We start from the raw sequence: 17741 nt of genomic DNA on the forward strand, positions 1-17741 counted from the left end.
CTCAGTACAAACAAGTAGTGGTTCTCAACTCCTGTCCTGAGGACCCACTAACAGGCCAGGTTTGAAAGATAACTGAAATAAATCACAGGTGATATAATCTGCTGCTCAGTGATTGCAGTATTCCAGTCTGCATCTCCTCAGGGTCCATTCACACAGGGGCAACACGACTTTTGGAGGCAACTTGGACACGACCTGAACACAACTTGGGGCGACTTACAACATGACTTTAAGTCGCCCCAGGCCAGGTGACTTTTTCCGCAGCCAGCCAATCAGAGAATGAGCTCTCAAGGGGAAACTCCACGCCAAATTTTTTGGGTTCCCCCCTCCGAGAGCATACCAGGCCCTTAGGTACGGATTTTAAGGAGAACCCCCTAGGCTGAAAAAATGGAGTGGGGTCCCCCCCCGAGATCCATACCAGACCCTTAACGGAAGCACACTACCCAGCCGGCCAGGAAAGGGGGTGGGGACGAGCGAGCAGCCCCCCCCTCCTGAGCCATACCAGGCCAAAAGCACCTTGTCCCCATGTTGATGATGCCCTTCCCCAAGGGACACCCCCCCCCCCCCCCATGTTGAGGGCGCGTGGCCTGGTAGGGCTCGCTCGTCCCCACCCCCTTTCCTGGCCGGCCGGGTAGCGTGCTCGGATAAGGGTCTGGTATGGATCTCAGGGGGGACCCCCGCGCCATTTTTTCAACGTTGGGGGGTTCCCCTTCAAATCCATACCAGACCTAAGGGCCTGGTATGATCTCAGAGGGGGAACCCACGCCAATTTTTTTTCATAAATTTGGCGTGGAGTTCCCTCTTGAGAGCTGATAATTCTGTCAGAGTCGCCTCCGTATAGACGGAGATCTGACTTGGAGGCGACCTCCATTGAAATCAATGGGTACCGGTCGCCTACAAGTCGGATTGAAGTAGTACAGGAACCTTTTCTGAAGTCAGAGCAACTTCAGTAGTGTGCATTAAGACAGCTCTCATTCACTTACATTGATTTTTACATGTTGTCCGACCTGAGGCGACTAGGGGCGACCTGAAGTCAGATCGGAGTTGCCCTTGTGTGAACGTTCCTCAGATTAACACTTAAAATCTGGCCCGTTAGTGGGTCCTGAGGATAGGAGTTGAGAACCACTGAGCTAGAGGAAGACTCTACATGAGCCTGTGTATTGCACCTATGATCCATCGATTGTGGTTGCAATGCTTTGCAGGCTTATTTGCAAAAATAATAAAGGGGGAGGTGGCTGGAAAGTGTTTACAATTGACTGAAACCGACATGTTTACACCGATCATTGATAGGTTGAATATTATAAAAATGGCAAGCCCACCTAAAAAATACTTATTCAAGCATTTACAGTAATAGACGTTTCAAATATGAAGGACTTTGTTTCTTAGTGGAACTAAAGCTGTAGAAAAAAAAAAAAAAAAAAAAAAAAATAAAAAAAATTTTGGGGAGTTCCAAAGATAAAATTAACATTTTAGTTGATTGACCCAGATTGAATGGTATGCACAGTAGTTTCTATGCATGAACACTAGTATACATTATTGCATCCATTTCAGCCCCTCTACAGAAACAGGAATACAACAATTTTCTCATTCATATATCAAACACACTACAAGTTTCTTTGTTATTTCTATATTACAAAAGAAACATACAAAAAAAATACATGTCAAAGAAACAAATTCTTTACATAGCAGTTAATAGTCCAAAAAGGGAACAGTATCCAGTTACATGGTATTCTAATGCCATTCCCAAGTAACAAAAACACTCATTTTTACATTAAACTTTAATCAAAATATTTTATTATATACTGGAAAAAAAAAAAAAAAAAAAAAAAAAAAAAAAGGGGGGAAAACGAAAATGTGGTAGACAGTATGTGAGCATGATCTGCTGCTCTGGAATGATAAAATGTCTGGGTTTTTTTCCTTTAATATTGCACAGTCTGAAAAGGTACCAAAAAATGTCATAAAAAAAAGTCACAATCTTGGGAAGTATCTCACATTTAAGCAAAATCTACCAAGAAACGTAATGCCTGTTTCTACAGTAGCTCTATCCTATAGAAACATTGGAATGAAAATACAGTATAGTCGATGTAGGTGTAACTGTATAATATATACAATCACACAAACAAAATACTTGCTATTAGCTCTCCTTCACCCCTGAGTTTAAGTTATTGAAAGTTTGAATGAGCCCATGAAAAGTTTTGAAACTCAACATCCTTTAGAAACAGCTACAGAGAATCTTAACAAAAAAAGTCAAAAGCTGTAATCACAGTTTGTTTTTTAGGGGGCTAAGAAAAAAAATAAAAGAAAAAAAAATAAGTCTTCAAATCGAAAGGGGTAAGACTTTGTGTCAAGAAAGCTTCACTTTGACAATCCCGTGTGCAAATAACACGAATATATATTTATATATAAAAAAAAATGCAAAAAGGTCTTTGATATTAACATATCAACTTGAGCAGTTCTAAGGAAATGTTCTGAACACTTTACAAGTGGGGGGAAGTTAGGACAAGAGTTTCGACTGCAACTCCATCTCTGCTGCTCGCTTGAGGGCAACATCAACCAATAACTGGAAGCCACTGAAATCCTGATTGTGATCTGGTGGGGTAGGTGGAGGAGTGTTGAAAAGTCCGCTTTGTGGGCTTGAATTTTGTCCTAGTTTAATAGTGTCTTCGTGGCATACAAGTGAGGTCTCTGTTAGGTTGTTTGCCTCGGACTGCTGCTGGTCTGGGATCTGTCCAGCATTCAACACATGGGTGAAGTTGAAAGGAGCATCGTTTAGTGATGTTACAGTGGTATGACAGATGACTGAGGGGCGAGCCAGAAGAGACTGCTGAGAAGACAGTTGAGAGGCCAGTAACTTCCCTGAGTTCTGGTTAGATCCCGTTGAACTGATGCAAAAAGTGTTTTCATCTATAGTGGGAATGTAAGGCTTTGTCCCTGTAGGAGAGTCCATCTGGATCACATCAGTGATTTTGGCCCCTTTTCGAGAAATGGTGAACTGATTCGGATCCTTGCCATCTTTTCTTAACATATCGGGCAAAAGCCTACGCCGTGCATTGATGAACCAGTTACAGACCTGAAAAACAAAAAAGTGATTAATGCCTTTTATGCACTATATAAAGCTATTAAGTACTGGGGAAAAAAAAACAAAAAAAAAAACAAAAAAACAAAAACAAACCCACTTTGGATCATCAGCTGTTCTGAACAATGACAAGCCGCCTAAGCATCAATGAATGAGGATGAAATGCTGCCCAACCCTACTGTAATTCTGAGATGGGGTAGGAATTTTCATTACATAAAGCATCTGGATTTTTAGGAGCATTTCCAGTTACACCCATGCAAAACTATGCATAGGAAGAAGTATACCTTACATTAAAGATTAACTGGCTAATGCTTGCACACAATAATGACAAAATTAATATGTTTAACCCACTTAAGGGAATTCTTATTTGGAGAAAAAAAAAAATACTATTTTTTTTATATATATATATATATATATATATATATATATATATATATATATATATATATATATATATATATAATTTTTTTTTACACACACACACACACACACACACACACACACACTCATATCCCACACAAGAATTTGACTCACAGGCGGCAGAGCGTTACTAAAAACGTGCACACAGAATTTGCTGCAGCTGTGCCTAGTAACCAGCTTCCGACTTTGGTTTGTTCAATTAAGCTTTGACAAATACAACATGGTAGTGGATTGGTTACTTTGCACAGCTTAACCAGACCAAGGAAAGGTCAAAGAATCAGCCAAAAAAATAAAAATGAATAAATAAAAAAGACCAGTGAAAGGTCAAAGAAAAAAAAAAAATTTGAAAAATAAAGTGTATACGCTATAATACCACTGGGCTAATTTACTAAAGGAGTTGTGAAACTTCCCCCAAAGATTATTTCCTTGTCATAAGACCAGAGACAGCAGTAGAGTTTGGCTGATTTATTAACCACTTGTTTAGAACGCTTTTAAAATAGAGGTCGACCGATGTTTGGCCTTTAAAGAGGAAGTAAACCCTGATGAGTTTACTTCCTCTTTTTTTCCCCTGCAAAGGTAAAGCATAATGGACTACTATGCATCGCATAGTAGCCCATTATGTGTCACTTACCTGACACAGGAGCCAGTGAAGTCGCCGCTGTCCCCTGTAGTCCGCCGCAACGATCTTGCTGGTGGCGTCTCGCAGCTCCGCCGCTGTCATTCGGCGAAGCCGTGATGACGTCACTCCCGCGCATGCGCACGGGAGTCGACAAATGCGGCAGCTCCATTCTTGGAACTGCCGCGCTCAGTGCGCCTGTGCGCCGCTGTCTACGGCGCATGCGCCGTAGACAGCGGTGCCCGTTTTCGGGCAAATATCTCCTAAACCATATAGGTTTAGGAGATATTGCTTGGACCTACAGGTAAGCCTTAATCTAGGCTTACCTGTAGGTCAAAGTGGTTTGTAAGGGTTTACAACCACTTTAAGAAATCAGCAATCGGTTGATTAACACAGATACCAGAGTCAGAAGGTGATTGCGGGGATCTGAGGCAGGGGCGGGCTGGGCGGAAATTTCCCCCCAGACTGCCTACCTTCTATTCAAAATGGCCGCCATCATGGCCACTGTCTGTTTTTTTTGTTTGAGGAGGAAGTCGGCCGCTGATTGTCCGTTACCGGCCGTGCTACATTCTGGTAGTTGTAGTCCGGAGGCAGAGGCGGGGCGTGCAGCATGTCAGGGGACGAATGGAGCTCAGTCTTCTGGCTGGCTAGGGGAGGGGCCAAAACTGAGTCAGGTGTGGCTGGTGGGCACTGATGAGGTGGCAGTGAAGGACATTCATAGGCTTAAATGGTGGGCACTGATGAGGTAACACCCCACCTCTCCACCCTAGATTTTATGAGATGAAGGGAGAAAAAATAAAAAAGGACAAAAAAAATAAAAATAGGCAACATGCATCGGCCAGAGAAAAAACCCACATTGGTCGACCTTTACTTTTAAAAGGCAGACTTTTTATTTTTTTTCTACACGTTTGGCAGAAGGTGATTCACAATGTGATAATATCACGATGTGTTATCAGTGTATGTAAAGCAGTCTGAGGTTTGTGAATGGAGGTCTCCCCATTATTAATCTTTCACAAAGTATTAAAAAGGTTCATTAGGGTGGAAAAAAATAAAATAAAAATGCATAAATAGAAATAAATTTAAAAAAAAGGAAGTCTTACAACTACAGTCACGTCTGTTGAATCGAACGTGTGAAACAGCAGCCAGCACTGACACAAAGGGCCAGTTGTCAAAATACATAGAAGAAGCCCTACCTAATAAAGCCTGAGGACAGATACATTTATGAACCGGCTGAATGCTTTTATTTTAAACTGTTCCTTGCATGTCATTTCCCATACCTTAGGCAAATGGTGGGAAATTTTCCTTTGAAACAAGATGCTGTTTGTCTTCTAGCAGAGAGTATAGTGACTCACTAGACTGCTGAACTTGCTGTGCTACCGGGCATGTCTTCAATGACCTCATTCCAAGGTGCACAGCGTTAACCATTACACTGCAATGTTGTCTCCGGACCACCAACACAAAGCCAAACTTCAGAAACAACCCACAAAACTTATCTTAAAATTACTGGGCTTCCACCCAAACATTTAAAAATGTTTTTATGAAGCAAATTTAAAAGAAGCAACATTATGAAGGAAACCGGTTTATTTTAGGACACGTGCAGGGAATGGGGGTCACCAGGACAGATAGAGGGGTGAATTTCCCCAGCAAGGAAAACTTCACCATCCTATCCAAAGCTCTGGAAATCATGCAGGTTCCAGATTCTGATTCATTTATATGAACAAATATCCCCAAAATATATTGCACCATCCAAAAGTTATACCATAACCGTTCAGAAGCATGGATGAGAAGGAAAAAAAAAAAAAAAAAAAAAAAAAAAAAAAAAATTATATTTATATATATTTTTGTTGATATCTATATTCCTGAGGAGGTTGAACTGGTCACAACACAGAGGATTGTTTTTCCCCACCCTTGTAAATAAAGAAAAATCACCACTTCGTGACAATCTGACACGAAGAATGAATGAACTACCATGGTGCTCCTCAGTGCCGTGGTGGTAGTTCAGACGCAAAGGCTGCTGGACTTTGCAGTTTTTCATGCACAGAGCCCTGTCAACAAGTGATGACAGCAGCTGGGTGGGCAGAGCCCCGCTCCGCCATGACTCTAGAAGAGGAGGAGCCGAGAGCACCAGAAGGGGACTCTAGAAGAGGAGGTATAGGGCCACTTTGTGCAATAAAATTGCACAGAACAGGAGAGTATAACCTTTTTATTTTCAAAATAAAATGTATCCTTTACAACCACTTTAAAGGATTTATATTCCAATATAGATTTACTTGAAACACAAAGTAACAATCTTCTGTTGACTTCCTATCAGAATATGGGGATATGTGGCTTCTATCTCTTTAGTTTGCATTGCCCTCTAAAATAAATTCCCATCTAGTGATGGGGACAAGTGATAATTCCACAATGATTAGACATTTTGGACAATTTTTTCACTTTTCTAATAAAAAGTTGCCTAGAATTTTTATACAAGATTTTAAAAGACATAAGCTGTATCCCTTTAAGATGGGAAAACAGTACCAATTACTATGTTCTGCTAGAAGTCATATTCAATTTATACTGCAAGCTAAACATTTCCTTTATGCCAGATTTCAGCAAGCTGTATCACCATCATACCAGCTGTTCCATGTCAAATACATCTGTGTTCAACTAACATTTTCAGATTTATCAGCATAAGACAGAATGACTGACACAGACTGAACACCTCAAATGATTTATTAAGGATATGGAATGAAAGAATGGATTTTAAACAACCTTTAATACTGTCGTTTCTGCATCACTGCAGTTTCAGCTAACCATTCAGGACACAAGATTCCTGACTTTGTAATCTGGCACAAGTAATACAATGCAGGTACAACATATGTACAACATTGTGCTATTAGAATCCATTCAAAAGTTTTGAAAAAAAGAACTGTCCCTATTAAAAGAGGCACTTGGTGAAAATTGTGCCAAAGATACAGCAAAGCAAAATATCTAACTTAAGTGCCACACTAAAATTCATAGAAGAGTTCAGTGCCTTAAAGTGGGGCACCCCCTTAAAAAAAAAAAAAAAAAAAAAAAAATAATTAATTAAAAGTCAGCAGCTACAAATACTGCAGCTGCTGACTTTTAATAATTGGACACTTACCTGTCCCAGGGTCCAGCGGTGCGGGCGAACGAAGCCCCCCCCTCGTTTCCCCCGCTCTGCTCATGGCGCCGACATTCTTACTGTGGGCAACCGGCTGTGGCTTCACAGCCGGGCACCAAATGCGCATGCGCAAGCAGAGCCACGCTCCACGATACGCCGCACAGTCATCTGGGACACGTGACAGGTCCCAGATGACTGTGCGGTGCTGAGGGGGAAGTGAGGTCACCAGCCCGGTCAATGTAGGAGGCAGACTACAAGGGACCCCTAGCGCCAGGCATTTAGGAGGCGAGTTAGAATTTTTTTTTTTTTTTTTTTTTTTTTTTTTTTATAATTTTTTTTTATTTTTACGAATTTTAAGCAAATTTTTTTTTTTGGTGGCAACCACTTTAAGCTGGCCATAGATGGTGCAATTTTCTTTCTCTTCCGCTGAGCCATCGCGTTCTCCCAGCGAGCTATCCCTGCCAGGAGAACAGTGATTATTGCTAGTGGCTATAGCCACTGGCAATGAATCACACGAAAAATCTGACTCGATCAACGGGATGACTTGGGTACAATCAGCCTGCCCATACGTGGTTCGAATCTCTCTGCCGACATTCGAACAGTCTATGGCTGGATTTAGACATGTTCTGAAGAGCTCTAATATACACATAGTGGCACTTCCTAACATAATTAGGAGTTGCCCTAGTCCAGCGATGGCAAACCTTGGCACCCCAGATGTTTTGGAACTACATTTCCCCATGATGCTCATGCACTGTGCAGTGTAGTTCCAAAACATCTGGGGTGCCAAGGTTTGCCACCACTGTCCTAGTCCATCCCTACTCTGACAACGCTCTACTGGCCCTCAAGACTGTCTACAACAGTGATGAAACAGGCAGGTTGTTGTGGGCTGGTGAGCCATTGACACTTGAACCAAGTGAGATAGTTGCTATTACTGGCAGTTGTATTTACAACATCTAGAACTCCCACTTTTGGATCTGCAAATAGCTCAGCTTTGCAAAGTTCATATATTCGTAGAGTATGCTTTGAATTCCAGGGTAGAAATAAATTTATAATCTCTCTCACTTTTTTTTTTTTTTTAATACTAAAAATATTTTGGCAATAAACTTTCTACCCTGCAGTCATAGGCGTTGTGTACAAGAATGTCTTGAACATACCTGTAGCGTAGAGAGATGAGTCTGCCGGGACAGAAGAGCCTTCTCTTGTTCTGAGGGGTAGGCATTGTATCGATGTTCATACAGCCAGTCTCGCAGAATCTGGACTGACTCTTTGGGTAGATTTCCCCGCCGCCTCCTCTTCCCTGAGCCAGCAGTGGAGGAAAGGTCTAGCGGAATATCCATACCATCATCATCCTCAGTCTCACTGCCTGACAGAGGAACTAAACCTAGAAGCAATAAATAAAATGTGTAATTACCACAAGGCTGCAAAATACTATCAGCAGACCTTAATAGATCTAAAAAGAAGCACACAATTATAGAAAAAAAATAAAAAATAAAACCCAACACACACACACACACCACAACTTTCTTGCAAAGTACCTCAAACATTAAGGTGAACTAAGCCCACCACTTTGTTTCATAAAACAGTTACACTCAAGGCATGCCTCTGGTGATAACTGTCACAGTTGCTAGTGTGCTTATGACAGGTTTCAACCAAACGTTCATGCTCTCAAAGGGTTGGTGTCATAGCTGATCACATGTGCAGCACAGTGACAGCTGCAAATCTAAATAGAGGATAAAATGGCACTTTCCACAGTCGTAAAAGAGGAACGTTTAATATACTTTGGCTTAAAAGTACCAAATAGAATTTTTTTTTTACCTAATGTTAGACCTTGATATTTAACCCAAGCAATTTTCTTTCCTTCCACCTGTGGTGGAAATAAAGAAAGGGGCCTAACCTGTGGGCTGCAGTGCTTTCCACAAGCTAGGTTTGCATCCAGTTTATAGGTTTGAGGTAAGGGCTCCATGAGGTTCATCTTTAAACATTTGTATGAAGTTCCCCCCTAACCTGCAAATTGATGAAATCTACAGCTCCAGGGCTGGAGGCAGATATAAAAGAGCAGGGTGCTGATGATACACTTAGGGAACAGGTGGAAACTCAAACCACAAAGACAACCAATCAAGCAACCTAGCACAACCATTTAAATTAAATTAAAAGGGTAATCCATTTGCTTACTTTTATTATTGAATATAAAATTGAAATGGCAGCAGAAAACTCTACACTTTTGCAATCTGGTCTTTTACGAGTGGATACCACCTTTAAAAAAAGGCACCATAACAAAACCGATTTCCAAATTTTTCATGGATAAAATAAGATGCTAAGGCAGTCAAGTTCAAGTATGACAGCTCAACTGAATTCTAGTTTTTACTGGTAGATATGGAGTCATTTAAAAATTTTGGTTTTAAATTAGAAGGCATTAAAAACGGCGAAGATACAGTATTTCGGCTATTCCTAAAAAAGAGTGATCAATAGGGATCCTGGGGGTTTTATTAATAAAAATACTAAATTTCAAACCCTGGAAAGCATATCACTACATTTTGCAGATACTTGTAATATAACACATTCTGTAGAAAAATTATACAAATTGCACAAATATTTCTTGGGCCAACAGGGCAAATACTGTGAATGGTAAATGGTATAGGGATATTACAAATGGCCATTACCATTATTGCCCATGGTCTTGTAGGACCCTGCCATCCCTGAATTCTTAAGTCCACACCCGTTATCACTTCATTATCCAATACAAGGGTTTTATATGTAGTGCAATTGCAATTCCCACAAAATTAAAAAAAAATAAAAAATAAAGTGGGTGGGAAAACTTTTCTAGACAAAGGGCAAGTTTATGGTCCTTTGAAGGGGCTGGACTGTAGCCAGTAAAAGTAGAAAATGCCCTGGTGTCAGTGGGAGTAAACAATGCCCCATCATTGGCAGTGGTAAAAAGTGCCCCATTGTTGGTGTAAGGAATAATGTCCCATCATTGATGTCAATGAGAGGAATAGTGCCGGAGGGACAGATTATAATTTTTTTTTTTTTTTTTTTTTTTTATCCAAAATGTCACCATCAATATAAAAAAAATAAAAAAAAAAATAATTACACATATACATTATATATATCTATCTATCTATCTATCTATCCATCTATCTCACACACACACTGCTGGCTAATGTATTCCGACAGCCGCAGTATCATAGGCCATCTACATACCCGACCAGTGACTGCATTTGATTGAATCTAGTCATTGTTCATCCTTTCAAGTTGACTTTTTAGTCAGTATAGGCCTCAAATTATTTCCTTTTTTTTCACAGGCTAGAGACAGTAGATATAGTGTATGACTGTTCTCAGTAACTTTTTACCTAGTCCTCCATCATGGACATTACAGACTGGCAAGTTCATGGAGGAGAAAACTGCTCATAAAAGAACCCCCATGATCAAGGCAAATCCATTCTTCTAGAATGCAAATCTCCTAAAACCTAAGGCAAATAACTCCCAGCTCCTGTGTTCCAGAGCCCTGACCCATCTGTTACAGTGTCTAAAGGCCCATAACTCTGAGATGGTGGGACAGAACTCTCCAACACACGAGTTGTTCCAAATTAACATAATAAAGCTTCCTTAGCAGGCAGCTGGGGGAGGTACATGCTGTGGCATGAAATGGCACCCAATAAAATGTATTATGTTCTCATGTAGACTTTAATTCAGCCCCAAAACAGAGATTGAAATGCATAGCTAGCCCATAGCGCCCTCAGAGCCCGTCCTAGCATTCATGGAGTAAAGAATGCTGATTAAACAGATATCAATCACTGCACATTCCTCAAAAGGTCCGTATCAGTTGTGTGGTGGAATCAATCTGTCACAGATCTTTGACAGCGTCTCACAGAGCACTTCTTACACTCACACAGCGCCATGTGACTCAGCGGTGGTAATCTACCTCACGTCTTGGCCATTGAGACTATGGTTAAAGCCAATAATGTTTTGTTTAAAATGTCAATACTTACCACAAACCAACTAGGGCAGCCCTTCTAAAACTTTTTAACACAGAGGAACCCTTGATACAACTTTTTGGTCTCAGGGAACCCCTGCTAAAAATGACTAGATCTACAACTCATGATACATTAGTGCAACAGTCAGTGGGAAGAACGTGCCTTACATTTGTAGACATGGGGAGAAATTCCCCCTTACAAATATCTAAAAAGATTAATGGTGGCAGTGGAAACTTATCTAAGGAGGCAGAAATTTCTAGGGGTTCCTTGGGAAATTAGCAGCCACTGGAGGAACCCTGGTTGAGAAACTCCGATCTGTGCAAACTTATCTAAAGGAGGCAGAAATTTCTAGGGGTTCCTTGAGAAATTAGAAACCACTGGAGGAACCCTGTTTGAGAAACCCTGATCCAGGGTGTAGCACGACAAGACGTATACCACTACAATTTCTCCTATATCACAGAAAGACGTCATTCTGCATGAACACTGAAAATAACCACAGAAGCAATGACTTAAAAGTATCTGAGAAACACAATACGGTCGTGAATGAGTGCCTAGTGTAAATGACCCCAATGCCGCTTACACCTGCCCCCCCACTTACTGTTCTATTGTCCATTAAGTTTTAGTGCTTCCTAAGGAGCCATTTCCTTCTCCAGGGTCTATGACTGACACTGACATCACTTTGCTAGTACATTATTTTCCCCTGACACAGGGCTGACAGATGACTCAACGGCAGTTGCAAAACAGAAACCCGAGGGCTGCTTATTTCACGGTTTAAACTTGCTGCTGTGACAATTCACTTTAGACATTTAAACAAACGCAAGATGAATAATCTTCCATTGGAGAGCCTATAATTTTATACATTCAATAACCACAAGCTCCTGGGCTATTGTGTATTACAATAATAAGGAAGTGAGCACACAAACACACTGCAGCGACTACAAGCCAAAACTTCTACCATCTGCTTCTCTTGCTTCACAGATCCCAGATAAAAGTTAATAGTGAAGCTATGATTACTTGTTGCTTTGTAGGAGTTATTGTGACCTTCATAAAGCGCGGGCTAACGCTCAGGATACATGCCAAACAATATAACTGCACCAGGATATGTAAACATATGGGAAAAGAACAAGGGCTCTGTGTCTGTCTATCCCAACAGGAAACTGCCCAGACCAAAAACACAAGTAGTCAGTCATAGTTCTTATCAGGTGAGTAAGTAAACAGCGCAGTTAAAGCCCTTTCTGCTTGAAGTGCATTTGTCATTCTTTTTTTAATTGTTACTTATTATACCAGATACAAGTCTTTAATGTTTATCTACGGCTAGTTGAAAGAACTTAGAATAGCCAACATATTCAGCACAAAGGAGCCGGTTTATAAAGGGGGGCAGTGCGGCTTCATTTATAAAAAGGTTGCCAGCAATTTGTAAAAGTGCTGTATAGTCTGAAGGTGAAAGTTACCCCATAAATTATTATACAGGATTTATATAGCGCCGACTGTTTACACAGTGCTTTACAATACAGAAGGAGGAGGGCCCTGCTCATGGAGCTTACAATCTAAAGGAATATGGCTTTCACCAGTTTATTACACATTCTCCTTCATTCGTAATGTAGAAAATAAAATACACCTAATAAAAGTTTAATAATCATTAAAAAAAAAAAAAAAAAAAAAAAAAAAATTATATATATATATATATATATATATATATATATATATATATATATATATATATATATATATATATATATATATATATATATATATATATATATATATATATCTATATATATCTATATCTATATATATATATATATATCTATATATATATATATCTATCTATATCGAAAAGGAGATAAAATAAAATACTCGACATTTTTATAAAACACCCTTTAAACAAACTTCCATCCATGCTGCCAATAAAATTTCACGCCAAAACACGTCAAAGTGATGTGCCCATGACTATAGCCCAAAAAGCAATTGTCATATACACCAATCTACTTGGAACGCTGGATGGAAAAAATGCTTTACCACCCACAAAGCAACAGTTGATTTTCTACAAGTTAAAAAGGTAAACAGGGGGCTGCATTGCTCTGCATACAGAAGATTCCATGGGAGCGCAATAGAACCGCAAACTTCAAAGTGTTCCCTTCAAGCCCCTGCAGCAGCTGTCTCTCTCTATAAAAGCTGTAGGCAGTTCCACAGGTTTTTTTCCTGCATAGATTTTATAAACTGACCTTTAAAACTTGTTAAGACACCAAAAGTTTAAAAAAAAAAAAAAAGGTGACAGTGACAGATGTCACTACATATTACAGTTCTGAGGGTGGAAGCGGTAAGAGGAAAAAGAAAAAACAAGCACGTGGTGCTGCTGAGAAAGAACACAACACACATTTGCTAACGAAACTTCAGGCTAACGAACAAAAACTATTTACACATCTGCCCTAGGGGAAAAGACAAACTGATAACAAAGGTGAATACATGGTAGAACACCAAAATAAGACATAAGACATGTTTCTGTGTGTAGTCATACATCTTAACTCAGACTAAATATAATATATAAAAAATAATCAAAACCCATAGTATAAAAACAAAAAGTGGCAGTAGACAGTTTAGTTACAGCACCCAAACATTGCCATTCTTTACTCAAAAAATGATCAAATATGGAAGCTAATCCTTTGGTTGCCAGGGGATAAAGCACCGAGTTGGGCTCACCAACAAAGAAAACTTGGTTTTACTATACAGTAAAACTGATGCGAATGCAAAATTATATAAAAAAATAAATAAAAAAAAAATTAATAATAATAAATAATAATAATAATAATAATAATAATAATAATAATAATAATAATAATAATAATAATATAGGAGAAGGAAGAAGCAGCTAGAGAATGAAGATCATGCTACTGATCTGTCACTTGTAAAACAAAGCAGAATGCATTGGGCAATCTGACAGTGGAAACAAGTTTCATAAAGGAATTAAAGGGACTTTCCAATGCAGCAAGTGTCACGTTCCCCTTCATGGGAGAATCATCAAGTACCTCCTACATATATGTTAGCATGGAATCTATTATAATAACAACCTTAAAAAAATAAAAAATTAAATGTGTAATAATGTTAGTATAATAAACACAGATTAATTTCCCAAAACTGCCCAGATAAATTTATTGTCCTTCAGGACCACATCTACTTTACTGCACTGAAAACATTGGTGCCACACAAAAGAAGAGCAATATAAACGCTCTCTCTCGCCACAATCTGAACAAAAGATCCAAACATGTCCAAATGGCAGGGGGATGGGAAGGCAAGTCTTTTGTTTCAACGGCTTGAAAAAGTTTCAAGCATCTGCAAGCACTTTCTCACATCCTGATCTGTCAGCAGTACTGCCCCCTCCCTGTCACCCTGTTCCTCTCCTTCCAACGTGCCCTGCTGTCTAGTATCTGAACAATGCTGAGCACACACAATCCCCTTCACATGGCACATACAAAGTCAGCTCTTTTCTCAGCTAGTCACTCTAGAATTTCCTCCAGCGACAGACAGTCATTAAAGGGTCCTTGTGCAGGAACAGTTCTTGGGTCCTGCATTCAATGTGTAGAGGGGATGATATCCCAAAGACTCAAATATGTGACTGGGGTCAGACAACAAACAACCTTTTTCCTCCCAGTCCAAAATGTGGTCAAGAGAAGTTGGGAGAACCAATCTGTAGTTGATGCTAGTCAGGCAGGAAGTGAAGAATGAAGTCCTAGTTACCCCATACCACCTGGAGAATGGTGAGGGCACCATAAAGGGGGCCTTCCACTTCTCATATGGTCTACAGTCAATCACTGTCCTCATTTCAAATTCAAATAGGGTCAGGAGGAATCGGGAGTAAACATGTGTTGGTGCTAGTCAGGCAGTAAGTGAAGGAGGTCCTAGCTGCCCCATACCACCTGGACATCAACCTGTAGAACAGTGAGGGCACCATAAAGAATGCCTTCCACTTCTCATCTGGTCTAGAGTCAATCACTGTCCTCATTTCAAGTCCAGGTGGTGTGTAGGGGAATTAAGAGAAGCTGTGTGTTGATGTTGGCTAGCATTGGGGTGAAGAAGGGGCTTACTGCCTGATACCACTTGGAAATACTAAACTTGGAGAAGGGCGAGTGAACCACGAGGAGCACCTTCTAATTCTCATCTGGTCTAAAGTCAATCACTGTCCTCATTTAGAAGTTCGAAATGGTGTCTAGAGGAATTGGGAGAAGCTGTGTGTTGATGTTGGCTAGCATTGGGGTGAAGAAGGGGCTAACTGCCTGATACCACTTGGAAATACTAAACTTGGAGAAGGGTAAGTGAACCACGAGGAGCACCTTCTAATTCTCATCTGGTCTAAAGTCAATCACTGTCCTCATTTAGAAGTTTGAAATGGTGTCTAGAGGAATTGGGAAGAAGCTGTGTGTTGATGTTGGATAAGCAGGGAGTACCACTTGGACATACTAAACCTGGAGAATGGTGAGGGCACCATGAGGAGCAACTTCTACTTCTCACCTGGTCTAGAATCCATGTTCTCACTTCTAGCCCAAATTGTGTCAAGAGGAACTTGGAGAAGAACGGCGTTTTTGTGTAAGTCTCGCCAGGCATTATACTTGTTGCTTGGTTCCACTTGGGACATAATAAACCTGGACAACGGTGAGGGCATCACCAAAAGAGTCCTTTATGTTTCACTTGGTTTAGAATCAATGTCCTGATCATTATCACCAGCACCTGACTGAACTCTAGTACATATGGGCTCCTAAGTCTTAGATGGCCCTTGTGCTACTAAAAAAAAAGTTTGCCGAATGGTTCCATCTACCCCCTACTACGTGTACCCGAAAAGATGTAGCACTCATCCAACTACAGACAGGAAAACAACCCTATTGTCACGGGGAAAACCAACTGCAACTGAAAGTTCTTCTGAGAGATTTAAAATTCCGCCCGGTGTAAGGTGCATCAGAAATAAATAAACGTGGAAAGTATGACAGGTCCTGTCATAAGAAATCTCTGGTGTTCATACACGTCATCCGTGGTATATGGAAGAAATAATAGGCCAGCATGCTAGAACAGAGTGTCAGAGTGCCTCATGGAGCACATGGTACTCTGAGGAACAAAGGAATTCAAACTCCAGCAGCCAGAGGGGATGTACTCCGCTCCAACCAACAAAAAAAAAAAAAGTTTAAGACTTCATGGCTCCGGCTTCCAACTCCATCCAACTCTTGGGAAAGTGGTTAACATGGGGGGATTTTTTACAGAATCAGCAAAACACCCATCCTGAAAAGTTATTTCCCCATTCCCCTCAGGAATGCAAGCCTGATTTCCAAACAAAGACTGTCCCAGCTGTGTGGGCTGATGACACATAAACATGACACTGGGTGGATGGATGGATGGATGGATGGATGATCAGGGTGGATGTGGTCAGAGTGGAGCCCATGTGCTCTCACTGACGTCCCTCGTGCAGCACTAGAAAGTTTCTTTGTTCCACAAGTGAGGAGCTCAGCCATGCTGCTGGGGAAAGAAGGGGGGGGGGGTCCTTTGTGTGCAGATCACCAACACACGCCGTGGCGTGCTCAAAACACACTTTTTATTATAGGAACAGACCAGACACAATGCATAGATCGGCCATCACACACACAAAAGTCACAAAAAGTCACACAAAGCACTTTGCAGACTACACAAGGCTCTAGAAGTAGTTTGCATGCAGATCAAAGGGGGGGGGTAAAAGTCTGAGCAGGACTAGAAGGGGGTGAAGATCTTGCGATTTCGGGATACACAGAGCGATGACTTTGACAGCATGGGAAGAACGAACGTCCAGACAGATAACAATCCCTGTCTGTCAGTGCAGACACCCTCCGTCCCTGTACACAGCCCGGACCTACCTTTCTTCGCCTTCATCGTCCGATGGTCAGTGAGGGATGATGATGAGGAGGAGTAAGAAGAAGAAGAGTTAAATGCCCGCTGTGTCCTCCGATCTGTCAGTTGTCCGAGTTGTTGTGTACTCCCGGCACCACCATCAGATCCCTGCACACACTGAGTGAGATCCCCGCACACTGTGATCCCAGAGTCAGGAGCAGCCAAGGTGAGGACAGGGAGAGGTAGATGGAGTGTCTTCCCCTCTCAGGACTAATGAGTAATGCTGAGTGATCGGGCTGTGTGCTCCTCCCTCCCACGACTGTCAGACTCTCACATACACACACAGAGGAGAGGAGGAGGAGGAGGAGAGAATGATGATCAGCCCTCCTGGATGGCCCCCTTTTCTCCCTTCCTGCACACACTGCATACAGGCTGCAGGCAGGGGGAGCCCGGCACCGAGCACACTCACCACCGAGCTTCCTGTTATTCCATCATCTTCCCAGACAGCCGTTTGATCATTAAACTGCAGAGGCGGTTCCAGGAGGAGGAGGAGGAGGAGGAGGGGGGAGTCTGATCTGACAGCTGCACCAACACCAACACTCAACTTCACCCGAGGAAACTTTCCCCTCTGATGACCGATCATCTACTGACAGCACCGGGGGGAGGGGAGGACCTGTCATCTACAACACA

The 17741-nt window shown here is 41.2% G+C and overlaps 1 protein-coding gene across 2 annotated transcripts; it reads right to left on the reverse strand.

Moving 5' to 3' along the window:
- Window positions 1-1608: 1608 nt before the first annotated feature.
- TGIF1 (TGFB induced factor homeobox 1) lies at window positions 1609-17505 on the reverse strand. 2 transcript variants are annotated; one of them, XM_077492517.1, is made up of 3 exons: window positions 17078-17505; window positions 8388-8614; window positions 1609-3067 (listed from the first exon to the last, which is right to left on the reverse strand). In XM_077492517.1, the coding sequence occupies exons 1-3, from the start codon at window positions 17091-17093 to the stop codon at window positions 2492-2494; spliced, it is 819 nt and encodes a 272-aa protein (XP_077348643.1). In that variant the 5' UTR covers window positions 17094-17505; the 3' UTR covers window positions 1609-2491. The 2 variants fall into 2 exon arrangements, with proteins under 2 accessions (XP_077348643.1, XP_077348642.1); XM_077492516.1 differs by lacking the exon at window positions 17078-17505 and adding an exon at window positions 15714-15925.
- Between the last annotated feature and the right edge of the window lie 236 nt (window positions 17506-17741).

This window comes from Lithobates pipiens, unplaced genomic scaffold (assembly GCF_037356315.1).
Source record: "Lithobates pipiens isolate NorthernLeopardFrog02 unplaced genomic scaffold, aLitPip1_a1.2 Scaffold_19, whole genome shotgun sequence".
In the NCBI taxonomy this organism is placed as follows: domain Eukaryota; kingdom Metazoa; phylum Chordata; class Amphibia; order Anura; family Ranidae; genus Lithobates; species Lithobates pipiens.

What these genes read in the sequence shown, in the direction of transcription:
- TGIF1 (XM_077492516.1), bottom strand. Translation starts at nt 15,864, where the DNA reads ATGCCCTCACCGTTGTCCAGGTTTATTATGTCCCAAGTGGAACCAAGC. An exon ending in GAACATGGATTCTAGACCAG is followed by an intron (nt 8,615 to 15,713) that starts GTGAGAAGTAGA and finishes TATTGCTTCTAG; the next exon opens with GTTTAGTTCCTCTGTCAGGC. An exon ending in CTCATCTCTCTACGCTACAG is followed by an intron (nt 3,068 to 8,387) that starts GTATGTTCAAGA and finishes TTTGTTTTTCAG; the next exon opens with GTCTGTAACTGGTTCATCAA.